The sequence below is a fragment of the Erithacus rubecula genome (genome assembly GCF_903797595.1).
Source record: "Erithacus rubecula genome assembly, chromosome: 4".
NCBI lineage: Eukaryota > Metazoa > Chordata > Aves > Passeriformes > Muscicapidae > Erithacus > Erithacus rubecula.
In genome coordinates, this window is record NC_136686.1 from 29,768,661 (window position 1) to 29,796,290 (window position 27,630).

Below are 27,630 nucleotides of genomic sequence, written 5' to 3' on the forward strand. Positions count from 1 at the left end.
ATTTAAAATTCTTTCTATGGATTTTCCCCATAATACAAAAGTGTAATTATATGATTCTATGATATAAGTGCAAGCATCAGCTACCTTGCATATCTGTCTAAAATCAGTTGTCTCCCCCACCTGACCCTCTCAGCCACACAGAGCTACAGAATAAAGCAGAGAATTTCACTGGCTTGTAATTTTATGTTATTTGTTGTCATACTACATCTCCAAAATTAAAAAAAAAAAAAAAAAATTGGCATATGCATCAATGGACTTAAAGGCTGACCAAAAATATTTAGGTATAGTTATTAGGACATATAAGTATGTCCTAATCCCAAGTTTCTGACATGAGTGAAGATCCTTTGATTTCTGTGATGCTACAAGATATTTTTTTAAAAAGAAGGTAAAAAATAGGAAGAGTTTAATGTATATAACCTGACATATTAATTTTAAAAGTGAAACTATCATCAGAGTCATCAACCATCTGTGTTCACCAACCAAGAAGTAGCCAATTTAATTTAGAGTCTACTTTCAGTGTGTGCCAACAGAAAATACGCTGAATACCTGGTAACAGAGTTCTGCAAGGTGGGGAGATTCCCGAACTGCTGTAGGCCCATTCCTGGTTTCAGTGCCCTTCTCCAGTATGTTCAAAATAGCATGAAGGCAAGTCCGTGGGCAACCCAGGACACCTGAAAAGAGAAAAATAATAATGTTCTTGATCTTACATTCCTCCATAGCCAATATGGGTTAAGTACACAGAAATACAGAACCTAAATTGTTCAGATACCCTGTGCTACTGTTCCACAGAGCTGCAGCAAAATCATCTGGCAAAGTTTTATCACCATTACTTAAAATCAAAGAAGGAACCATGCTTCAGCAACAACCTAATGAAAATACTTATAGTTAGTCTGTATGCTTTTGAGATGCTAGTGAATCAAGTTGAATTGTTGCTTTTACACTTTTAAACAAAGAGCCATTTGACAATTTCGAAGAACAGCTTTAAAAATTTGTCTTATTCTACAAATACAGCCATTATATGGCTAATTCTCCTAAAGGGACCTGACACTGCAACCAAGGGGAATAGATTTTAATACTGAAGACAAAATCCTGTCTTCTTGCATTCTTCCTTTAGCCAATTAATCCTCTCATCGACTCAGAGGTCCTGAAGCAGTAAAAGCATCGATAACCAGAGTTCTTACAGGGGAGATAACCTTCTCTGTTTGAACATGTATAATTTATGCTTTAGCAGGAATTATTATCTTGAGATAAATGTCCTACAGTCATTATTTCTTCACATTATTAACAGGATAATTGAAAGACGTGGGCAAGGTCTCTCACACCTTTGAGACAGATTTCCTCATCACTTGACCTAACATGACACCCTGTAAAATTGTGTGGGTGCAGATCAGTTACTTGCATTGCATAACTACTGAATTTCACAATATATGAAGAAATAAAATTCAGGTCCTATTTACTCTTCATTTAGAACTATGAAGAACTAAAAACTGCTGGGCCATAGCATCCAATACAAACCTAAAGATAATGAGAAATATTCTCCTCAAAAAACTAAAATAAAACTATTGAATGTTTGTTTAAGCTTGTTTATATAAAGCATCCTACAAAACAGTTGAGAAACAACCTTGTATTTCAGACTGGAAGGGATACCATGACATCTCAACACCAAACTACTGCTAGTTATGATATCAGATCACTGTTCATGGCTTTAGAAAGTTGGGTCTTGAAAACTTCCAAACATGATGATTGCATGACTTCTGTAGCCAACCTGCTTCACCATCTTCTGATGAAAAAAATTTCTCCTATATCCAAACTGAGCCTCTCTTGTTTCATTTTATGCCCACTGCCTCTCATCTTCCTGTCACACTGCCCTGAAGAGTCTGGTTTTATGTCATTTATGCCTTTGCAGGTGTTCAAAGGTTTCTATCAGGTCCCCTCAAAGCCCTTTTCTTCTCCAGACTTCCTTTAGCTTCTCCTCACAGGCTGAATAATCCAGCTCCCTGACCATCTCTGATGGACTTGCTCAGTCTGTTTTGTAAAATACCAATTAGAAACTGAGGAGGCAAATAAGACAGAGTAACATGCTATTATTCTCACCAATTCAACTTTAAAGCAGCAGGAGTGATAGTTCTAAAGTTTGCATTATCATATATATATAATTAATTAACATATTCATATATTCCTAGCACTAGAATGAAACCCCATATGTTCTAAAAGGTTTTCTTCTACAACATTAAAAGAACAAAACTGGTTTTTTCCTATAAATAATTTTAAACAGGAATTTGAGGAAGGCCAGAACAATAGCAAAGTAGAATTAGTTCAAAGTGACAATCTCTTTTGTAGGTTCACATGTTGTCATATGTAGGTACTACTTGGAAAATCAAATCAACTTCTTTGTACTAGGGACACAACTATGCTGTATTTTACATCTAAATTATCAAAGAATCAAATCCTAAAGTTGTTTAAATGCTGCATTTGAGTATTAATACATCTTTTCATGCACCTTTTGAGGACTTGAATAAGGCCTGTTGTTTTACTCTTAAATTGAAGAGCAACTGCTTTTCCCCATGAATTTCCCAATAAATATTCTCAGTGTTGCTAAAAGAACTGATTAAATGGCAGATCAGCCTCTCCTCTTCATACCTGGATCTTGCAAATTTGTGGTGCTGACAGGTTTCTTTAGTTCAAACCCCAATAGATACAGAGCTAGGCTAGGAGGACTGCACTCAAGAGAGGTGATTAGGAGATTCAGAATATGGATCCTGGTTTCATGATGGATTTGTGCCCGCTTCTTTTCTGGCTCCAGCTCTTGATTAGAAAAAGAAAATAAAAATGAGAAAAAAGTAGATGTGGTGATTAATGAAGCAAAAAATTCACCTAATAGATTAATCTTCAGTATCTTCAAGTTAAATACAAGAATGTTGAGGGATCAACTTATATTACTGCAAAGAGATACAAGAACAAAATTCCAAGTTGCTGCTAATACAGCAGCAAATAATACATCCAAAGCAACGTTAAATACTTGTCTTCTGAAAACAGACTGAGTTTGGAGTTGGTGCATTATACTGCGGACATACTTTAACAAAATACAGGTGCTTTTCATTCTGTTAAAGGTCCAATTCCACAGAAAACAGAGGAAGATTGTTTCCTAAGTTATAAGCACTTTTTACCTCTTCCAGTAATTTCATTCCATGCAAAAGACAACTTTTTAAGCCATTTTAAGAACCTACCCTCATCTGGATTAATTAATTCTTCTGCATCTTCATTGTCTAAACATTCCACAAATCCAGCCATCAGCTTCTGGCTAACACTCTGTATTCAACAATGGAAGGATGGAAATGAAGACAGTTTAAAGAGCACTAAACCAAACACTTTTCATAATTCCCTTCATGTAGGTTGACAGAACTTCTAGACAACAATTATATAACTTATTTAATAAGCAAGAGTTAAGAGTCACAGCTGTTCTAAGAACAGGTTAGTAATAGTAATTAGCCACTGAAGAGGAAAAAAAATATCTATTGTTGTTACATATGCTACACTATTAACACAGATTGAAGACTATAATGTCACAAAAAGATCATATCTCAAAGAATATTGCCTTTTTTCTTCTTGAAAACATTCATGATTTTGCTTTTTTCAATCAATAAAGCAATTGTTTTTCCAATGCCACAGTAAAAGACGCTTTATATGTGCGTAGATAAAAAATAAAATATAGTTTTAACGCAATAGACCTAGAAATTTATCCTTTAAAGAAACATTATGAAGCTCCAGTATTTTCCATCAGTTTCTCCTTCCAGATTCAAAGAAACAGGTATTTACCTGATCATGTGTGAAATCACCAACTAGTTTTATCTGGATGTTGGAATTATCAGAAATACAGCACAAAATCTTGGCACTTTCAAAAGCTAGTTCAGGATTGCTGTTTCCATGGTAAAGATACCTTCAAAGACAGAAGATTATGGCAATGAAATTGTTGAGAATTTAACTTTTTAGAGATGGTAATGTACAGATAAGAAACTAAACAACATTTAGAACTAAAACATTTACAAATCAAATTATATGAGATAACATGAAAGCTTCAAAGAAAACTTCACTCTATTTGAAACTCTGAATGCTCCTCCATTGGGAGAGATGAGTAGGCTGAGTAGGGATAATAACCTTTCTTGGAATTTTTATCATTCTTTTGCAAATAATGCACAATAGTGTAAAACATGGCCAACAACCAAATTTATTTAACTCTCCCATACTGTGACAACCAAGCCTGGGGCAAAATGAAATTATATGCAAAAGAACCATTGAACATAAGTTAGACAGGAAGAAATTTTAAGAGGGGGAAAATTCAGAAAGAAAAACTATAAATAAAGATCCCAATCTTGCACTAGACAGTCACAAACCACACCACCTCTGAAGACATCTCTCCTATCAAAAAAAAAAAAAAAAAAAAAAAATCATGAGATGCTCTATGTAAAGAGGAGCATTGGCTAGTGAAACCAATGAAAGGATCCTGGATCCAAACACTTCTGTGTCTCCAAAACTTCTCTCTTCTCAGTACTTTGTACATACCTGGCAATATTCACCACGTGATCTGCCTTTTTAGTGCGAGGATTGATCCCTTGAAGCAGCTGCTCCAGTGGTGTGACAATAAGGGACAGGTGGCTCTCCCGCAACAGATCCATGAAAATATTCTCCTTCTGTAGGGTTAAGTTTAGAAGTGCAAGGCAATACTGTACAGCTTTCTCTAAGTGCTTCTTCCCTGCAGTGCACAAGAAAAATACATAGGAGCAAGTAAATAGACTACATTCATAAATGTCATTCATCAAGCCTTGTACCAAGGAAAAAAAAACTCAGCTGTTTACCAGCAGGAAAACTTCCCCCAAAATAGGATTTTTATATGCAAGAGATACAACACAAAGTTACAGATATGCAGTGTTAGCTTTAAATACTACTTACTATACATTTTAACTTCACATGAAAAATGAATTCTAGGTACATACCAGGAAATGGAGCATAAGTATCAAGCTGCTTAACCCCTTCTTCCAGCAAACTAAGGCAAAGTTCCAGCATTGGGGACTCATTCAACAGATGATACATCAAATTAAATCCAGGTGGTTTATACGCTATTATTTCTTCTCCTAAAGACAGAAGGAGTAAAATAAAAAATATAACCTCTAATAAAAATCCTTTTTATTACTCAAATTAGCATAAGCTACAAAACATAACAGCCCCCATGGTTCTAAGCAACAAGCCTTCACAGATTTTTTTTTTATACAGAAGCCTTTGAGGAAATTTTAGAAGTTTGGGAAGAATTGTAAAGGCAATTACCATTACTTTCCAGTATCTAATAGCACAATTTCAAATTTAACCCCAAGAAGAACTGACCAAAAACAAACTGGAAAAAATTTACATCCCCCCCCAAACCTGCATGAAGACCCTGAATGAGGGAAAAAGCATTTCCAGAAGCCAAAGAGAATGTCCTGATCCTCACAATAGGGATAAACTCCCGTGACTGCTATAACAATGTAAGCAAAAATGAAACTACTAGCCTAAAATTCAAAGATCTTCATGATATGAAATAAAAGAAGACTAAGGCTTCTTATTCATCTAAGCTCTTCATAATCTGCGGTAGATAAAAGCAGGAAAACAGTAAGAATCATTTATAACATGCAAGTGACAACAGGGGTACAGTTTCTTTTGGCATCAACTTTAAAATTGCCCTTCTTCCATTCATTCCATGTGTGCCACTCCATCACACACCAACAGACAAGCCATGCCACTGGAGCCACACACTGAAACTGTCCAAAAAATGCATGTACTCAAAACTAGATCAATCCACTTCTCCAACATATTGTGGAACCCACAAATAATCAAACAAGTTGAAGGATTAGCTGAGGACAGGAACAAGCTAACAAATTCCCTGAGCCGGTTATGCTGCCAAGTACTCTTTGTCAAAGTATGAGGCACAGAGGCCTTCCAACTCTAAAGCTGTTTTCAATCAAAAAGTGGTTCCCACAGCACTGCTACAAGAAAATCCACAGGCATCATGATTGAATTAATGACAAGAAACTTGCAAGAAAAAAAAAAAATTAGAGCCCAAATAAGCCTTGGATTTCCTATAATGAGGCAAAACTGTAATCTACTTTAGCGTTTTAAAGAATAGATGTTCAGAAATAAATGACTTCAGGTCACAATTCCACTGCTACTGCCTGCTTTCAGTAATTCATATATCAATAATATTAATAGTAAATATATCTCAAATACAATGACGCCTTTAAATCAACCCTACAAATAGTGGTGTTTTAGATATAGACCAAAGAACTCCAGAGGAACAAGCCAAAACTGAGGTGCTGTTCAAGTGTCAAATGCTACTCTTCAACTAAATCAGAAATAAAAAAGAGTCAGAAGTTATCCTCCTAGCAGAGACAGAGAAGTAGAAATAGTGTATGTGAAGACCTACTTCAATGCAGATGTCAATACTATGTGGAATATTTAACATCTTCCTATTTTAATGTCCCGATACAGCTTTCCACCAGCTTACTTGCAATATCAGACAAGATCACAAGATAGAGGCAACAGAGCAAAACAGGCTACAATTCTGTTTATCAGTGAACAAATGAACAAGTTAACCTTGCAACTCCACATATTGGTCCACAAAATCTTCAAGCTGAGGTTCGTAGTCCCGCAATAATTTGTAGAACACTTCCAGAACTACCTCAGCTACTTCCCACTGCAGATAATGAAAACACAAATTATACACAGATTAAGACTGATACTAATGCAACAAGGCAAAGATAAAGAACACAACACACAGTGCAGTGATATACTGGACCAGAATCATGGTTAGTATTTCAAAATCAGATAGCAAACATGCCAACAACACTATACTTCATTATGTCAAATCGTTTGAAAGTCCAAGCTTTCTTTCTGAATTGAAAGGGAACACTGAAATATTTATTACCTGTTTTAGGCTCTATTATACAACATACATATTAGGATATTGTAGCTATAAGCACTAAATAGTTTTTATTAGTATACAGCTAAGAATAGATCAAGAATAGCCAGCTTCCAGGATATAGTTTAGCATGTGCTTTCATCCAGAAGTATTATAAAACAAAGCCATATTCCTTGGTTTAGCAAGTCAGAAGTATTTTCTCAATGAGGTAACATTGAGAAAACAACATATCTGACTTGTACATTTGGACATGTCATGTTCAGAAGTCATTAGCCATGCATTAGTCATTAGACTTGCAGAATCCTGTATAGCAAATTGAAATTTAGGAATACAAACTTCTTTTAAAAATTATTTTATACAGGCTCCTTTGAAGCATATCCTGACCCATGAGTTGAAATATCACCGGTTTACAAAATCAAAAGACTATCAAGTGTTCTAGGTTACTTTTGCTGCACGGCACCTGCACAGCTTTTTCAAACAGATCTAAGCCACATCAACAACTACATCCTAAGAAAAAAACACTTTCAAACAACAATTACTTTTTCAGCAGCTCTCCGGTAAGCTCTGGTGCGGAATCGGAGAAACACAGAGTCCCTGAGGAACTGGAGATAGGGATCAAAGCCTGGAGGGCGGAGACCTGCTCCCAAATTAGCTGGGAATGAACTCTCCACCAGCGTGCTGATGAGTCGACAGAAGGCACGAGTTAAAGGATATTCCTCACACCGGGACTCAATCTCATTCAATTCAACCTTCCCAGGAGGACAGCAAAAAGAGGAGGAGACAAATCACAGATTTTGGGGGAGGAAGAAACATGTGAGAAATAATATATTAGCATCATCTGTGGATTACTTCACAGTGAATCAACTTAGCAGCATTTCTGTCTACAGTACAACACAAACAGAACAAAAGCAGCAAAGCACCACTACTGTTATTTCAGTTCAGCAACACACATCCACTCCTTTCTCAGCTACTAGAAGACATGCCTCAACATTTACCTACTTTGCTTTTAATTTACCACTATTGTTAGAAGCAAAGCGAGCTGTACCAAGATGTAAAAAAAGTGAGTCCAATTTAGGAAAATCTTAGGAAGAAGTGCTCATGAGGAATTTGAGGGTTTAGATGCTGTTCTGTTACTAATATGAAGCTGAACTAGATGCTACAAAGGATAAAATTTTCCAGAAATTACAAGCAGGCTTGAAAGCAAATTACAAAGCAGTGAAATAACAGCGTCTATTGGAAAAGTTTCCCATGGACACAGCAGGAGAGGCAGCCTCTGCAAGTGCTTCCCAAATGCAAACACAGATGATCAGAGAGGCTGCCTAGGTACAGACTCTCTTACCTCAATACCAATTGCTTGTCTCTGCCCTGGACTTCTCACAGTTTGTAATATCTTCAAAACAGAAAGAGAAATGAAAATAGACCAACACATTTCACATGATCAAAGTGCATCTCCATAATTTTTATCAGGAACGAAAAAAAGATACTCATCACATTTTAGATCTTAAGAAGAGGTTCTCTAAATCCTTTTAAAGGATAAAAACCCAAGATTTTTCTGTCTCAGAGGGTGGATTATGTTTGACACTTGTGTGCTTCCAGCTTTATATTCTCCAAGATCTGCATCAAGTTTTCACATTAATGATTTTTAACTTCTATTGGGAAGGGGAAAGACATTTCCTTCATTATCTCTTACATTAGTATATTTTAAGAAATATCATAGCTTAGGAAGCAAAAGTGATGAGGTGTTATTATTGTCAGGGTCTCTTATTAGCAACTAAAAATAAGGCAGCAATTACAGTTCACACAGGACTCATAGGAAACCTGTATTGATGTAAAAATAAGCCCAGCCAATGACATCTCTGTGGCAGGACTGTCATTGTCAAAATTGTTCCAAAGCATTAACTATATGAAAAAAAATTGCATTCAACAATGGCAAAAATAAAGTTTAGGAAGAAATAATATACTATTTTGAATATACTACTGGCAATTTCAACAAACTAGGATGCTACAGTTCTAAGCACTGCAAATCCTAAGATACCTGTGTATATTCCAGGGACTGCCAGAGAGAAGCAGCTATTTCAGGAGATCTTCCAAAAGCAGTAAGGGTTTCCAACAGCTCAGCTTTCAGAATAGGAGGAATGCTGCACTGCAGAAGTCCCAGGATGACCACTACTGGTGTCCACTGAGGGTGCTCACACAGAGCCAAGCGAGCATTCTCACTCTAAGTTCAAGAGAAAATGGAACTGCAGATTATTACTTTGAAGGTTTTTCATGAGTTACAATCTCTAATTCACAGTTCAGTACCAAAGAATCTGCTTTGTCCTTGAAGGTACTCAAAATATCAAAAGATTTAGTAGACAATTTCAAAGCAAACCATTTTAGTTAAACAAAAAGCCAAGTATGAAGACTTACAAGTAATAGAATTGTGCCTATTCACAAGGAAAAATTACTTAGATAATACAAGCTTCTTATAACAACTCACTTTTTTTTTTAAGCAGACACACATTAATGAAATTAGTCTTTAAATACTTACACTCCAGCAGCTTCTTCAAGCATGGGTAAAGGGACTTTTATTAGTATTTCTATTACATACATTCTATATATTTCTATGACTCACTGCATTTGGACATTTGGTAAAAACTTGTATCAATTTGTTTTAGTCTAAAAACAGGATCATGACTCATGTAAGCTCACTACAGACTCTGAGACGAACCACAGGAACAAGCCTCTAGCCTCCTCAAATGGTAATTCTGTGCATCCTTAGAACAAATTTATCTTTATCCCAGATTATGAATTGAATTAATTTCACTGACCTGTTTTGTGTTTGTGTCAGTAAAACCAAGGCTATCTCACTATATATCACAGAACTTTCAGACTGCAAAATCTGGTGGGTACTTAAGAGCACAATTCTACACTATTCAGAATTACACAAACAAGTCACAATACAAAATTATAAACAGCAATTTTGTTCTCCTGGAATTCTCTTCCAGTCAATTCATTCAGAATACCCTTAGTTTGGGGACATTTTAAATCATAACCCTGATGGCAAGTTTCACACCTGATCACTCTCCTTGCCAAGTTTCTACCACTTTTGAATTCAACTATTACTTTTGCTTTTTCCAACTCATAAATAAAGGGAAAGAACTTTTCTACTCCATAGTGATTTGTGAATATACCTCACTTCTGAAAGACATCTCCATTACCCCACCAGAGTCAAGGAAGCAAGAAAATCAGCAATACCAACAACACAGAAAAAGACATCTCTTTCTGCCTCACCTACACCTTCAGTGTTTGGTCATTACAATTATTCCTGATGCTTCCCACACTTTTGGAGTTCACTAATAAAATGACAACTGCTAGGTAAATTTTCTTTACTTACTCTTTTAGTCAAGGAGGACTTTAGAGCTGAATGATGATGATTTGAAAGGAAAAAAAAAGTATTAACTAAGAAAATCAAATAAAAGATTACTTACCCAATTGACTATAACAGTGGTCAGCTGTAAAAATGCAATTAATCCATCCTGTTCCTTCTGTGTGATGCCTCGGAGAGGCAGGTGACGGTACTGGACACTGTCTGCACTTGGCAAGTCTTTCCTTAGGTGCTCATGATAAAGCATCAAGGAGTGGAAGAAATGTTCCCAGGAGACAGGACTGCCACCTGCTCCTTGGATGTTTTCCGCTAGAAAAATGACAAACAAGTGGCAAGATTTTATTTCTACTCTTTTACAGGGTGAAAAGCAGGGTAGCTAAAACTAAAAGGAATTTTTTTTTATCTAAAGCAAAAAGCAAAGTTCAAAGGAAGTTATTGTATCCAAAATTAATCATGTAGATTTGGGAATTTTTGCTTGTATGTGGATTTTTTGAGACAGAAAGGTGCTAATACAAAGAACTAGTATAAATAAGTTTTCTGGTTTATGAATTGGAATTTTGGCAGCAATATTTATATTTTGAAAGTAGGGTTTTTTTTATAACTTGACCAATGCAAAGTGAATGCAAAACACAGGACTGACCAGCAACTCTTACTTTGAAAAAGTGCTATTATATTATGTATATCAAAAAAAATTCAAATGAACAAAGGGCTTCTGAACAAAGTTAGCTCAAGAAAGTTACCTTGTATATTTTGTAAATGCAGCTAACTTTAAGACATTACTCATTTTTTGTTTTATAATAAGCAACACTGACATTCTGCATTTCTTATGGTGTTAAGACATGGGGGTTTTTCTAAAAAAAAAAACCAACATTATTTCACTTGGTGAATTGCTTGCTAAGGTTCTCAAACATCTCATTACCTTACCTGTAAGATTTTTTTCAGATTACATTTTCAAATAAAACCTTTCAATTTCATCTTTGTACTAATAATGAAATGTTTAAAGTATGAGGCCACAATTGATCTCAAATGAGTGTTTGCACTTTTTGAAAGAAAAGGAGTTGAGAAAGAGCTGAAGTGTCACTTCTCTTACCATGACTACTGCCATTGACTTTTAGCAAACTAAAGCAGTAATGAGCACACTGAGGCCCGCTAGCCAATCCCCGCAGCATTTTCAAGTATGGGATGTAAATTGTGGAAGGAAGGAGATCTCCCATTTGCCTAACAAACTTTGACAAGACAACCTAGAACAAATAAAGATCAGTGTTTAAAGAAAAAAAAAAAAAAAAGGTAAATATGAGTATTACAGGAAAACATAAGGCAGCACAAGTCAGAAAACAGATTCTAATGCAATCAGGGCGGGATAGACAAGTTCATTTGCAGACTGGCCTATTCAGTCAGACACGTTTGAAAGAGGAACTAAACAAAATAACTAATGTGACTGCAAAATATACTGACTCTCCAACTCTGTATTTCTAGTGATAAAATTCACTTCAGCTCCTAAATGTTCCACAGGAGTACTATAGCACATCTCACAGTGCAAGTTAAGAATCCAATGTGCTTGTCATACACCTGAACAGTGAAACACACACACACACAGTGGTTCCTTTCAGAGTCATATTAGGCTGCTTGTAGATTGCACCTGGTTCTAATTTAAGTTGTCAGTATTCTAGGTAGGTCTTGGGATGTGTCTGATTTGCCTGTACAAGGTTTTGCCTAGCACTGCACAGTCCTTTAAGAAGCATTGAGGGCTGACAGCACCCCAGGTATCCAAAGAGTTTTAGGAATGTCTGCTTTATCTGCTTAGATTGTTTCTTCATTCTAATTTTAAGTTTGTTCTGTCTCTTATGGACTACAATTTTTAGACTTCAAATAATTAAAATATACTTAGGACTTCTTATCCCTAAGTACTATCAACTGCAGTTAATAGGTTTTTTTATTGTTAAGGAATCTAACTTCTCAGTTACATGAAAAAGGCATATAGAAGTCATCAGACAAAAACACAAGAGAACTATCAGAATACATTTAGCAACTGTAGTAAATCAAACCTAAACAACATTTTCACAGTGGTTGGTTATTACTCTTTCTTGCTAAATTTATTGACAACCATGAATAGCTGGCAGCAGCTCATTTTAGGGCAAGCAACAACAACCATGCCATGCAGAGCAAGACACATACAAATCAGTCAATGAAATAAGGTGACAAAGGTCTTCCTAGAGGCTATCTGTAATAAGGATAGCAAAACATTTGTTGCTAGAGGCATTTTTTGTTACTTTAGTTTCAAGTCACTAGTAATTGCTAAAGAAAATGTAGATAACCTGGCGCTGAGGGGGTCGCTGGTGAGCTACTCCAAGGTAGGAGCCCATGATGGTGGATGTCTGCAGGGGCTCCGACGGACACCAGTACTCATGGGCAAGCTCCAGATTAAAGGGGTCTTTCCTGTACAGCTCAGCAATCTGTCAGAAAAAGGAAGATGCTAGAAAAGTATCAACTCCAGGAAGAAAAAACAATTACTTGAAGAATAAGCACTGCTTCTAGATAAGCTAAACACATCTGAGAGGCAAAGCATCGCAGGGCTGGTGTTCTAGTTCTTAAAACTTTTTGAAAATTACAGCTTCTAAATAACAGTATTTGAACTAGTGACAGCCAGCAAAATTCAAAATGCACATTTCAGTGAAAATTTAATAACTTCCTATTTAATTATTATGGATTAAATCATTGCTAAATAGACCAATGTCACTTCTCCTTAAACAACCATATGCCTACCTTTGTACATTATTTTTATCAGTTGGTCGGTATCATAATTAGAAATCTTACCTGCTATCTGAACACACAAATTTCTCAGAACAATTTTTTATGTCTAGTTCTTCATTTATTTTAGCTTTATCTATCTGAGCTGCTTAAGAAAGCATTTCACTTCAAAATTTCCTGCTAATGTCCTATAACCTAAAGGAATATCTTTGGAAAAGACTGGAAACACAAGTTTTTAAATTACCAGAAAATATAAAGCCCTTCAGTTCAACATGCAAATCTGTTTTTCAACACAGATTTTTCTGAAAGTGCATTTAAGTAATCTTAATAGCTAATATTTAAACAAGTATAATGATTTTTATGTCCATTCTATTTTATTTAAAATATGACAGAAAACTGTTTTAAAATGTACAGTTATGGCCAAAACTATACTGAAATAAGGGAATTTGTAATTCCCCCAGCCTTAGTCAAGTCACCTTACTGAGCCTATTCTAAAGCATTTACAAAATAGTCTTACAAAACATTAATTACAAATATATCAACACATGAGAATTATTTAAACACTTCAATTATTTATCAGAGTAATTGTCAACAGTAGGGTAAAACCTCTAAAACCTTCAAACATAAGAAGCAATACAGTATTTGCTTACTAAAAAACAATAAAACCCATGACATTGACATGAGTGACCAAGGCAGTAAACTAACTCCTTTATATGAAAAATTAGAGAAAAGTGTCTGTACTTAAAGAAAAAAAAAATCATCCCAAAAGGGAAAGATCCAGCACCACGTGGTATCATTCAGACACAGGTTTTCAGATGACAAATGAAAGTCACAACCATTATTTGTCACAATAATTTACAAGAAAAAAAGGCTTACTAGAAGCATTAAATGCTCCAGATCTCTCCGGAGGGAAATAGGTGGGTCATTACCCATCTGAATACTCATGTGGATCATGCGAGCATCTTCATCAGCACGATTTCTCAGCTGTTTCACCTACAGGGTTGATGAGGTGGAAAAAGAAACAGTGGTCTATATTTAGCTAAGAAAGAAACAGAACAGAAATAATGGAATTCTCTATATGGCCTATTAAAACAAAGAAAGCAAATGTACTTGCATGAACATGGCAAGAATATCCCATTTTCTACTTTTTCAATCCTCCCTCTCCCCCAAGAGCTTGCACTCAAAGTTACAGTCAATCACTTGCTTACTGCCAAAGCCCTCAGTGCACAGCAAAAGCCCTGAACTTATATCATGGGAGTTCTTCCCAACTGACTGCACCAGATACTTTGGTTTTATTCTAAAAGGTGGATCCTTTTCCTCTATTTAATTTAAAAGCTAGACAGCTTAAAGAATGCTAAACCATTATTCACAAGGAGTGAAAAGTAACACATAACATAAATGCAAACATGAATGTAAAACATTCCGGTACACAGATCTGTAGATCACACCTGTCTTCACCATTAAAGACTACTTCCACTTGCAGCTACTTCATGACTTGAAAAGTTCTGAGCTGATGCAACTTTGGAGTTACTCTGTCTCAGCCAGAAGCATTAGCACATATCAATAAATACCGAAGGAAAACCAAGAGAGAGGAGCAACAGCAATTTTTTTTAAAAACAGCCATTTAATCAGCATCCTAAACTTCTTTGTGTTGAAAAGGCTAATTACTAAACAAAAACCAGTGATATTTCATTTTAAATTCAAAAAGCTTTTGACATGAGACCCCAACAGAGCTTACAGAAAGCAAACAGACATGAGATTAAAAGTCTTCTTAAATACTAAGGAGGCATTGAAGACCAAGAAACAGAAGTAAGTAACCAATTCAACACATAAAAAAATAAAACATGTCAGCCAACAAGAGACTAGTTCAAGGTCTGTAATATACTTCCATGTGTAAAACTGAATGAGCAGCAAAATAATTGTGCCCCATCATGAAAAAATAGTTTAAAAATAATAATAACAAGAAAAATATTATTAAAACTAGAAAAAAATGTCAATGGCCAAAGGTCAACTGGAAAGGGTCAAAGCAAACTAGCTAAATCAATAAACTAACTGAACAAGAAAAAAAAAAACAATGTTGGTAAATTACATAATGAATTATTTGAAGTATTAAAGCTACTTATCAACTTCTGAACTAATAATGCAGGCAACCAAAAGATTTACCTAAATCATCACTGGCAAGCAGCATAAATGCTGAAACTATGCAGAAGAATTAATTAAAATGCTGACTTAGAGATTTAAGTAAAAGTGAACAAAGGTTATACAGATAAACAAAGCAAAACAAAGATCCTGCAAAACAGACACTTCTTTTTACCTAAAATTTGAGATTCAGTAGAAATAGCTCAGGACATAAGCCAACCACTACCTACCAGCAGTTAAGACAAAAAGTTGTCCCGTAGGGCTATATGCCATTTGCCTACTAACAATTTCCTGTGAAAGAACTAGTACTGCCCTGTATCAAACTAGAATACAAGTCAATGGCCTGACTTTATCTTATATTCTGTATTACAAAATCCTGCTTGTAATGAACATCTCTCTTAGTCTTCAGGCATTAGCTGGAAATTAACTGGAAATCTGAGCCAAAAAAAAAAAAAAAAAAAACCCCAACAAAAAACAAAACAACAAATCTCACTTGAGATGGAATTTCAGCATTAATTTAAACTTTAATCATGTAAAACAAACACTACTACCACCATACAAGCTTGTTTTACAAATCCCGCCACACTGAAGTGTTCTAAAAGCCACATTCTACTTCAGTGTGGAAAACACACCCCAAACATTGTGGCTTCTATAAAGCAAACAAGTTTTCTGAAGTATGGGAACTCAAGCTGAGCATCGTGTCTGAATCTCTGTGCCACCTTGTCCAAATAACAGAAATACAGAAGAGATGCCCACATTTCTCAGTAAGTGCTATTCACACAAACAACTTACTTTCATTGGCATGAGTGCCAGGAAATCTGTGACAAGGTTATGGATTTTGCGGATGTAAAATTCCTCCTGGTAGAAATTTTCAGATGCCACAACGGATTCCGTCAGGAACAGGAAAACATAATCAGCAATTGCTAGCTCTGCCATTGCTTCATCTGCCTCAGTGAATTCTGCTAGAGCTGGGCAACAAAATTCACAAGAGGGGAAGAAGCAAATAACAATCTGTTATCAAACAAACATATTTCAGGATACACAGATGACATGCAAATTTCCACGCTTCTATCAACTGTTTTTTCTACTGTACAGGAGAACTAGACTGAAAAAAAGATAAAATAATGGCAGATGATGACCTAACTTCCTGTTTTAATAAATATTACAGGGCATATCCATTTACCCCAAAAAATCAAAAGCAGTCAACCAAAAGTCACAAACCAACCTTAATTAAACATTTTCTTTACTAGATATTTTGGAGTAGACTCAATTTTGACATAGTAGAAATTTAGAAAGCTTGTGAGGTTCAGAGAGTAAAAAAGAAAATTATTAATAGATGCATCAGTTCAAGATACTGAGGTCTAACATCTACAGATGTAAAAAAACACAATCATGAATCTATTCTGGATTAAAGCATTCAAATGATACCAAAGATGAAAATGAAATCCTTGAATTTTCCCGTATATTAAAATCTCTCACTTCAATGAGGCACCATTACTGTCCAGTAAATAATTATTTCTACATCTGTGTACATTTCAGAGCAATTCAATTCACTACAACCAAACTCATATAGAAAAAGTTTTAAGGAAGTGTTAATGGCAATTTTATCACAAAGGTAAATAACATTTCAGAAAGGCAATAGATCCTTTGACTTACACCACTTGCAAGCTCTGAATACTAATGTGCAGCAACTGAACTTTAGGGTAATTTACCTGTCACATCAGAGAACTGGGATATTCCTCGCAGTGTCAGTGCCCAGGCTAATCTAACAGTAGCTTGCAGGCCTGGCAATTTCCAGGGCTGAGATTCCTGAAGCCGAGTGTGGATTGTTGCTATGTACTGTCTTTCTGCTAGCAGAGGGAGCCGGTGCATCAAGTCTTCAACAACAAAAACACAAAACCCATACTCAGTAAACAAATGTAAGAAAACCCATGAGAAACCCTGCCCATTTGTTACTGATCAATAGCAAAATTGCTTAAACAACAATTTATCCATCTGTACAATGTAACCTCTGGGAAAGCTGCCAGCATTACCTTCCCGATCTTCTGCCCCTTGCTCCAGAAAACTGACATCAAAGCAGTAAAGGAGAGCCATGAGAAGAGACAAATTCACACCATCCAATGAGCCATCAGCTTCCACTGTTACCTTCTCCAGGTAACTTATGAGGATTAGAGTGTCATCTTTACTCAGGGGTGACTGACAGGTCCAGACGAAGAGACTTTCAGCCAAGGACTGTCGGCATTCTTTAATGAGATCAGAAACCTTTAAAGACAACAACAACAAAAAAACCAAAAAAACAAAAAAACAAAAAACAAAAACCTGGTGAATATACCTATTCTGGTAACATTCAATTTGTTCTTCTCAGTCAATCATGACAACTGGCTTAAACTAAAAATCACTCTAAAAACAGCAGCTACAGAAAATATTTGATTCATTTGCTAAACAAAGGGACACTTCTGCTTCTTAATTGCATGTGTATTCCCATGTATTTCATGAGAGGTGTGACTAGATACCTGAGAATATGACTACACATAAACCAGCATCCCTGTTGAGAACAGGAGACATCAACATACATAGAATTTACATAGCTGTAAATGTATCACACAGAAGTCACATTCCCTGTCTCTAATTACAAACTGCACTAGCAGTTACTCCAGATACATTCAGCCTTCCCCTTGTTCCAAAAAACGAATCTCAAGGTGAAACTAAGGTAAATAAAGGTAATTTAAAATAAATGAGAAAGATATTCTTTCCATAGTTTCTAGATTCATAGCAAAAGTGTAAGACTAGTTCTTTATTCAGTGGAAAATAAATCGATTTATTATTACACAGAATGATTTTAGGCAGATCACCCATTAGAGAGGAGTTCAAAATTTAAAACAAAGTTTAAAATCTCCCTGCTAGAAAAATTATGCTGCACTTAGTCACAGTGTCAATTAAGTTCAAGACTTGCAAAGATGACAATGTACTTTCAAGTAATTTTCACTTGACTATTAGAAATGCTTTTGCTCATATCAACACAATTGAGTTATTAAGAGAATTATTCACCTGACTGAACTTGGTTTAAACCTGTTTTAATAATTTGTGAATTAATTTACCTTTCTTATTCCAATAGTGTGGATAATGGTACTGCTCATAATTTAAAATACAGACAGTCTTATGAATTTTAAAAAAGAAGAAATTTACACACTGTAAATATTAGGCTTAGATTTTACTGTTACAATTCTTCACTAAAAATAAGGCATGGCCTAGCATCTGGGAGCAACAGCAAAACAGAAATGCAGGAAGCAATGTGAATCCCACACTGATACTGCACAAGCTGTGGAGCACCTGTGATCTCAGACAGCAGCAGACTTTGTGCAAAGGTAAAGGACTCTTTGCAGTCTAACTCTATCCTAACGTGTTCAGTAACACAGAATATCCATGCTTGGTGAATTTTACCTCTTTGCGATGTTTCTCACTGCCCAATCCTCGCTCTCGCTGGAGTTTATCAAATTCATTGTTCAAATCAATGTGAGACACAAGTGTAAGGATCTTCTGAGTCAAACCCTGCTCCATTAGGTCATCTGTAAAGCGTGTTGTCATGGAAATTAACTCTTGACTATAACGGAAAGAATATAAATTTAACAATTAGTCATAGTTTTCCAGTCATAAACATGTCTAAAATAATCAATCTCATAAAATATATTTGATGACAAAAAAACATACAAATAAATTATATACAGAGAGCAACTAAATGTGCATCACTAATCAGTAAGTAGTGTCCTCTCAAACATTATGCTGAATGAGTGTATAGGTAGCTGAAAGTTCAGGTAAATGGAATATGAGAATACAACAGAGATCAGCTATCTAAGATTTCTATTAAAAAGAAAAAGTATTATATAAAAGATGCACATAACTCACAAGCTCACAGGCTCTTTCTTACTAGTAAATGCAATTACCCAGATACTGTACTCAAAATTTATATTTACACTAGAACACATTTTTTTATTTTTCTCTAGCCAACTTATAAGCAAGCGGAGTGTATTCCTTTCTTTTTCAAGGCAAAATACACTAGCATATAATGTTCACTAGCAGACAAATTTCCTTTAAAGTAATGGCAGGAGCACAATTCCTTTTTACAGTACACAGGAAGTCAGAACACAGTAGGGCTCTCAAATACTGAGCAATCACCACTAATTAGAGCAACAATGACTGGAAGAGTGTCTGAACTAAAATGCTGCCAAAAGGTGAAGCAGCATGAAAGAATTGGAAGTAAAACAGGTATCTCTATAATCCAAGAAAAATATGTGCAAAACATTATCATGCTTAAACCTGAAAGCAGCTGCGTCAGGTTATAAGAAAAAAGCAAATTCAAGACAATACATACTCCTTCTAGTCTAATTAGTCCTAAAAGCACTCAAAACAAAGAGCTTTGATCAGCTCATTGCCCTGACACAGACCTGAGCTCCAATGTCCATGTCTTGCCTTGGCGTGACTGGATTAGGGTTCGCAGTGAATTGGCAATGCATCTTTTTCCATCCCAGTACAACAGAACTGCCACTAGACCTCTTGTAAGGCCAGGAAAATGAGGCTGCTGGTGTTCTCCTAGTGAATGAAAATGCACAGAAATATAGCCAAAGAAAGCTGAACATACACACCTTGATAACAGCTCTATGCCTTTGTATGTCTGATCTTCTACATAAAGAATGTGTCACTCGCCAGAATGCTTCTCTTATTAATCAGTTATTAGATTACAGAGTCATACAGCAGTGTATAATACCTAATTTGAAGAATCAGTATCTATTACACTGCTTTATGGAAAACCTCTCAATCATGTTTTAGTTATGTTTAAATTCAGTGACACAGGAAGTAAATCATAAAATCTCCTGAGAATATTACCCTCTTTGCAATAGTTGAGTGTACAAACATCCGGGTTCAGAACACCGCTATCATATGACATTATAGTGAGAATTTCTTTTTAAGAACATTCTGTGTTAGGAAGCTAGTCTTCACTGTATCATGCATCCACCTTAAATATACACTTAAATAAGAAGGCCCTATTTAAGCTGTATTTCTCCAGATCTTAAATTTTTTCCCTTCTCACCAGCTAGAAGGAGCTCAACGGCTGCCAACTCTCCAATATCAAAGAGGTCACTGAGGATAAAGGCTTCTCTGATGAGCTGCTCTGGCAAAAGCCTAGTTCCCTGCTGACCCTGGATAGCAACTCCTTCTGTGCTTGCTTTCTGAATTTTCTCATGCTGCTGAACATTTTTTGGCTGCAAGAGACACAAGCATTGGAAGTTAGTCAAAATGGCAAGATCAAACACTGAATAAAGATTTACACATTAATCCTTCCTCACAAATATAGTTCTGTCAGGTTAAGTTGCTATCCTAAAAACAAAGGCAGCAGATTTAAATAGAGACAGCAAAGGCATCCTAAAAATGCATCATGTTTGGACAGTAGTGGTCTTTTTGTGGGAAGGTAAAAAACAATCTTATACAATCAGTGCTGACATTTAGTTTACTCAAAATACTAGTGGTAAAAACTAAACTTTGATACAATTGTCAACAGGAATTGGTATCAATTCAGAAAGACACCTGGGTTGCTGCTGAGAACTACTGTGTTACTCCCAACTATTCTCTACATCATTCTTTTTCCATTAAACTGAGATGCTAAAATATACTGATGAAACTCTATAGCTGACTGTTGAATCTTCTGACCTATCAACTTTAAAAAGCCATCTATTATTGGAGAAATATCACCACCGAAAGAAGATATATTTCTAGAAGATATATTTCTTATGATCCACCAGCCAAGAAATGAGTAGTTTTTTCATATTATTTGGCATTCCAAACAAGATACATATTGTATTTTTTAAGTTAATGTGTTCACCTGTTTTGTGTGATTGTTAATCTGACTGAAACACAAGCAAAACCAGACAAAATAGCTTTGTGTTTTATTTCAGACATACAAGAGTAACAAAAAAAGTTAATACATGACTCATCAGATACTTCTAGTATTCCTTTTAAAATAGCACTCAAATAATGAGAGAAAAAATATGTCATAGATAAAATTATCCTATAGAAGATAAAAAATAATATGCATGTATCATTTTTTCCCACTTAATACTATTTGCATTCTAACAGCAGAACAAGATGTATTATACATCTGTGTTATGCACTGTAAAAATGTCACATGTAAAGAATGGTCAGGGTCTAAAATGGCATGTAAGACAACAATATAAGAGTAAATCATCAACTCTCCAGCTCATTCCAGAAGAGAGCAGTAGTCCTGTACCGGATTTCTGAAGAGAGAAATGAAGTCAGATTTGTGCTTCTTTAAAACTTGATCGAGACGATGAACAGCTTCAGGCTGCCTTTTCCAAATGGCATTCATTACAGTCTGCCATATGTCCTTGTATGGACCCCACAAGCTTGCAGCTAAAAGAAGAGATAAAACAATGTATTTGAAATAGAAAAAGGAAGAAAAAAATTATTTATATAAGTACTCTTTGTTAGTTTACTGTTACTCTTGGTATGTCACTATACTCTTATACCCGTCACAAAAAGTATCTTTTCCTTTCTTAAGGCATAAAAAACCCCCTCCAAAAAATCCCAGCAATGGTTTGACATAAAACTTAATTGCATTTAGGGAAGCAAAGAACCAACAAAGATGATGTACACACCTAAATTCTGGTGCTGAAAGTCACCTTACAAGCATACTTACAATACAGATATTAGGTTGGAAAAGACCTTTAAGGTCATAGAATTTAAGCATTAACCTGGCACTGCCAAGTTCACCACTAAACCATGTCCCCAAGTGCCACATCTATAAGTCCTTTAAATTCGTCCAGGACTGTGACTCTACCACTTCTACAGAACACTCCAGAAAAGGACTACCTTCACTATTACGTAAACAGCCCATCAAATCAATCAAGAGTGCACAATACTCTTGCATTACAGCAGATGGCTACAGAAAAATGGTTTCCACCATTTCCAAAGATTACTACTTGAGTTAGTAAGCTGGGAAAGCCAAAAAGCAGTTTAAGCAAAAGCAAGCTATTTAAATCACCCTTCTTGTTCCTACATTGTCAGAGGTGAACCATTATGTCCTGAGCTAGTCATCTGGAAGGGGTGTAAAATCCTGCCTCAATAATTAGAGAAAAACATTCTCTGTTGAGAGAGCACAAACTCCCTTGATTACTCAAACTAAAATTGATATCCCTCCCAATAATCAAAATGCAATTCTCCTAAGCTTCAAAGCATCTCCAGAACATCAGATCAAAGTCTGCCATACTTAAATGGTGAAGTCTACACACTTAACTGGTGAAGCCATTCATGTTGAGTAGCTACACATGAATTTACAAAAAACTGAGACAACACATTTAGCAATGCCAGTAGGGCTGTGTCGGCAAAGGGACAAATTTGCCTTGTCTGAGCAACAGTGTTTTAACTCATACAATGTTACCCCTGCCTAGAAATAGCTACTACTGGATGCATAATTTCACACTCAGCTGTAACTGGCTGCTCCACATAAATTCAGAGATTTATTTCCACTTGAAATTGTCTTTTCACTCTTACTACATTACCAAGTCAAATAAACAGCAGCAGCAAACCACAGTGCCTGCCAAAAGCTATTCAACTACTTCTCTTGTTGCTCTTTGTTTGCTGTTGTCCCTACCACATAATTGATTTGCACCAACACGAACACATGTACGGTAGGGAATTTGGACAAATTATGGATCTAAATTCTCTAACCAAAATCTAATCCAAAAAGGAATTTCTTTTCAGCAGGATCACATCTACAAGCCAGTTTGCTCTGCAATGGCACAAAGAAGGATTATAGGAAGAGGTTGGACTTCAGCAACCATGCTGACTTTTTCCTACATAACCTTCTTTTTATTATTAGTTTCAGAAAGGTTGACCATCCTATCAGGGACAGCAAGGAAGGACAGGTTGAGTTGCCTCCCTTGGCAACAGCAGCAGTTGATGCTTATATGCCTGAACATTTTGCCAAGTGATAGACTCAATCACGATATGTCTGTTCCCACAAACCATATACTATAATCTAAGGCAAAATCTTCACTAGTTCTAGTGTCACATTTCCTTTTAATTTTTCTCACATTTCCTATAAAAAAACTCCTCCTTCCCCTAGTATTTTTTATTATAAGGCTGTAGACTCTCTTACCATGTAATTCATATAATAGTTTCATTTGAATTACTCCAATTTTCACTTCAACAAAGCTACAGTTTTTATGAAAAGTCTTTGCTTTATTACTGCTTTTCTGTGTGGCTACAGGGATGCAATCCATCCAGTGAGATCAAAAAATATTCTCTGTAAAAATTGTCCTTTGCTTGCCACAGGACTGGAGGTTTTAATTTGATTAGCTAGAATTAATAATGACTATTAACTGTCACTACTAACATACAAAACCTTATTTATCAGCTTTTGGACTATATTCCAGTGATTACTATTTTCCACAGGGTCTACATTCTCCTTCTATTAACCTAATGAAGCACAACAAGAGTAAATGCAACATCCTGCACCCAACACAGAATCACTGCAGGGGCTGGGGACCAAGGGAGCTGAACACAGGTCAGCTGCACACGCCCATAGCAAAGGCTGCCTACAGGCTCCCGGCTGTATTAACAGCGGCAGCCAGCAGGTGCAGTGATTGTTTAGGCAGCTCAGAGTCCTTCACTCCCATACTGTGTCTATGGCTTCTCAGAGCTAGACACTGAAACAGCGAGCCAGAGAACAGGATGGATGAGAGGCTGAAAAAATTGACCCGATTCAGACTTACAAAAACAAGGCTAAGGAGGGACAGGGGCTTTGTCTTCTCTAACTACTGAATGGCACTACACATAGAAAGCACGGCAAAATTCTGACTATATCCCTGTTTTGCCTCTCACACCGCCCAGTATTAGGAGATGAGTGTAATACCGAAGCGATGCGTAACCACGTGCACACGGAGTCACCGCAGTCCTCTCTAAACAAGGAGGCCGCGGCCGCCTGACGCGACTCCCGGCCCGGAGCAGCCAGGCACGGCGGCAGCTCTGCCCGCGGAGCTCCATCGCCGGGCGGCTCCGCGGGGCCGAGCCCGGGCACCGCCGCACGGAGGCCGCTCTCCCAGCGCCTGCCCTTCCCCGCTGCCCGCCCGGGGCTCGCCTCGCCGCCTCACCACGCCCGGCCTTCCCAGGACGGCCATCCCCGTTTCCACGGGCTCGGTGGAGAGGCGCAGGGCCGGCGGCGGGCGGGGAGAGGCCACAGCCCCACGCTCAGATTGTTCTTACCCGAATTTACCGCCAACGGAGCCGCCATCTTGGGGAGAGGGAGGCGCGTCGCGGCGCCCGCGCCCGAGGAAGGCCCGGCCAACACCCGCCCGCCGGGCCGCGGGGCAGCGCCGCGCCGGGCCGGGCCGGGCCGGGCTGAGGGGGCGTCCCTCGGCCCCCGCCCTCGCTGCTGAGGGACGCCGCAGCTGGGAACAGTCACCGCGCCGCCGCCTCCGCTCCGGCCGGGACAGCGGCTCCGGCGGCGGCGGGGCAGCCCCGCGCGCGGGCTGATGGGAGCTGTAGTCGCAGCCAGCGGTTCCTCCTGCACTCGGCTGCGCCTCGGGTCTCTGCGTTCCCGCCGTCGCTCCTCCGATCTAAATTAAATAACACAGTCGTCCCGTTTTTCTTTCCCTTTTCTTTTCCGTGCCACGCTCAAGTAAGTCTTTCCTTCCAAGCCCTGCCCTGTAAGTCTTTTTCACTGAATCTTTTTCACTGAATCTGGCTGTATACCTGAATTCAGCACTGCGCTAGGAGATACATTTATTAGAATATCTTAATTTATTTTTAGCTGAAAAAATAATCAAGAGTATGACTCCAGCTTCTCTGGTTTCTGATTGAAGTCTTGAAAAAATAGAGACAATAAATGATTTTTGAATGTGAACTAAGGTTCACAATCTTGTATAGTGGAGAAAAAAAACCCAAATGCCTGCTCTGATACAAGTTATCATGTGGAGAAAGATGCATTTAATCTCAAAGTATGTACAAGGAAGGAAAAACAAAAAGTACCAGGCTGAAGAAAAGAAAACAAAAAGCATGTTTATACACTGGTATATCTGGAGCTGAGGAACAAATATCAGTATTTTAGAAGTAGTCCAAGTGTCTGAAGTCAATTTACCATTCTCTTTCCCAGTAGTAATCAAGATTCTTAGAGAAATTCCCTCCTGCATTACCTTTAGGATAAAAGATTCCATCAAAAGTACTCATTTTTACTTCCAATAGTTTCCCCTCTTGAGCTTTATTAAACCAGTATTTCATGGTTGCAAAACCATGTCCAATGAACTAGACCCATGGGAAATTGGCAAAATAACTATCTTTGCTTCTGTAGATCTCCCCTGTAATGGGATGGCTGAAGGGGTAATAGAGAGAGCAGTGCTCCTGGGGTCAGAGTGAATTGGCAAGGCAGCTGAAAAAAAAAAAAAAAACCAAAACAACCAAACAAAACAAACAAACAAACAAAAAAAAAACCAAAAGAGAGAAACCGTTTCACTTAGTCAGGAGGAGAGAGAAATGGACATTTTAGTAAAGGGGGGAATTCTCATAGTTCAACAGATAAATCTGTTTTCAGTAATTTGGCTTAATTTGTTGATTTAGTCAAAGGCCCCATATTTCTTTGAGATTTACTTTTTCCTGGTCTTAGCCATGAACAGACTAGACCTCTAATGATGAGAATGATAGTGATTTGTTAATTTTATTCTAGGAAATGAAGAATGCCAGGCAAGAGGTAAAAGTAGAAAAGAAGTGAAGTTATTCCCCAAGCAGCTGGACTAAAGCAGCCTTGGTACCTGGGTGGGGCATTCCTGTATCCTCTCCTGTGCATCCTTCCCTGTGAAGCCACAATTCTGCTCCCATGCTACCCATGTGCCACCTCAAGACCATGAAAGGCAGGTATGATGATAAACTTGGAGATGCATGTGCTGATCACCTGGCCACAGCACATGTAATTAATAGCTTGAGGTTTTGTTTCATCTTTCCTTTCACAGTACTTCTAATTTTGATCTTTTTCTTTTATATATTTCCTGATTTTCACAAAGTTTATGAGCCCTCTAGCCTTTGATCGTATTAAGTTGGAATTGACTCAGAAATTGCAACAGGTTCAAAAGTTCTGAAAACATTTGGCTTACAATGATTTCCTGAGCTGTGTGTCCTTAGGAAACATGAAGTTTTAATAAAGAGATAGAAATAAATAATTGAATTTTTAAAAAAAGCTTTTCCCAGGCATTAAGAGCTGTCATGTTTCTGTTGGCATTCAGATACAGCCAGATTGCACCCAATTTTTTTTAACTCTGTTGAAGGAAAAAAAATCCTTTCTAACCACTGCAGATTTAGTATTCTAAATTTCCAGATAATTCTTTCCTCTCCTTGCCAATTGACCTAGGGTCACATAGCAACAAGAAAAAAAAAAAGCCTGCAATAGTGGATAGCAAGGGGTAGGTCATTGGGCAGCTGAACTTCAGAAATAAAAAATACCACATTTAGGTCCAGCTGCACAGGATTTATTATATTCTTTCTCTGTCAGCAATGTGATATTTTAATGCAAAATAGTTGTGACAGTTCAGCTCCTAGTAGGGATGAAGTAAGAGAGGCAACTAGCTACATCATACCATACATTCTGCACATATTTTTATTGGCATAACTCCATCCATCCATCCATGCTTTAATGAGTAGGGAAGTCCATGAATAGTAATTCTTGCTTATTCTTGCTTTATTTGCTGTCCTTTAATTTAGGTTTCCATTGTTTACCCAGGATCACTGGCTGGTTTGGTAGTCTATTTTTGACAAGTCACTATAGGGAAAGAATATCTCATTCCTCTCCCTAACAATAGCTCTCAGCAAGTTCTGCAACACAGATGGGTTCAAGAAGGGACACTGATGTCTTTCATCCTTAATTACTAGAGAAAAATCTGTGAGGTATCAAAGGGAGGTTGACACTAAATACCTGGGATGGATATTAATTCCCTGGATTCCAAGGAAAGGAGGTTCTGAATTGCCTGTAGGGTAACGAATTCTGCTTGTGTGGTGAGAGACCTACATTAATTTCTATAGGTGGGAATAACTCTTAGTAATAATTGAAATGAGCTGCACAATGGGAACCTACTCTTTGTAACTTGTAGGTGATTTGTGATGTAGTACAGGTATAGCAGGCTTAATTTTATTAGTACTATATTTAGTGGTTCATAGTCAAATCATATATCAAGGTATGAAGATAACGATGATGATGATGATATAATTTACTCTCTTTACATGTTATTATTGCCAGGAAGAATAATTGTTAGCAAAAAAAGAGTATTGTTTGAATGTCTAAGAGGTCCTGCTTAATTTCCTACCTTTAATCTTCAGTGTCATTATGATCACATCCTTCACATCTCCATCACATGATGGAGAAAAATGAAAAAAG

The 27,630-nt window shown here is 37.1% G+C and overlaps 1 protein-coding gene across 1 annotated transcript in view; it reads right to left on the bottom strand.

Annotated features, from left to right (window-relative positions):
• The window catches only part of NUP205 (nucleoporin 205), a 43,669-nt gene extending 19,029 nt beyond the window's left edge, over positions 1-24,640 (bottom strand). Inside the window, exons 1-22 of the mRNA XM_079304887.1 lie at positions 24,477-24,640; positions 21,481-21,623; positions 20,287-20,458; positions 19,643-19,787; positions 18,642-18,801; positions 17,234-17,462; positions 16,913-17,077; positions 15,993-16,168; positions 13,938-14,054; positions 12,629-12,766; positions 11,404-11,554; positions 10,417-10,622; positions 8,982-9,164; positions 8,286-8,336; positions 7,486-7,695; positions 6,622-6,721; positions 4,992-5,129; positions 4,561-4,750; positions 3,817-3,937; positions 3,228-3,309; positions 2,641-2,805; positions 547-671 (exon numbers count right to left, since the gene is read on the bottom strand). Of these exons, the coding sequence (XP_079161013.1) occupies positions 547-671; positions 2,641-2,805; positions 3,228-3,309; positions 3,817-3,937; positions 4,561-4,750; positions 4,992-5,129; positions 6,622-6,721; positions 7,486-7,695; positions 8,286-8,336; positions 8,982-9,164; positions 10,417-10,622; positions 11,404-11,554; positions 12,629-12,766; positions 13,938-14,054; positions 15,993-16,168; positions 16,913-17,077; positions 17,234-17,462; positions 18,642-18,801; positions 19,643-19,787; positions 20,287-20,458; positions 21,481-21,623; positions 24,477-24,504 (3,195 nt within the window). The 5' untranslated portion in view covers positions 24,505-24,640. The remainder of the gene's footprint in view (positions 1-546; positions 672-2,640; positions 2,806-3,227; positions 3,310-3,816; positions 3,938-4,560; positions 4,751-4,991; positions 5,130-6,621; positions 6,722-7,485; positions 7,696-8,285; positions 8,337-8,981; positions 9,165-10,416; positions 10,623-11,403; positions 11,555-12,628; positions 12,767-13,937; positions 14,055-15,992; positions 16,169-16,912; positions 17,078-17,233; positions 17,463-18,641; positions 18,802-19,642; positions 19,788-20,286; positions 20,459-21,480; positions 21,624-24,476) is intronic.
• Between the last annotated feature and the right edge of the window lie 2,990 nt (positions 24,641-27,630).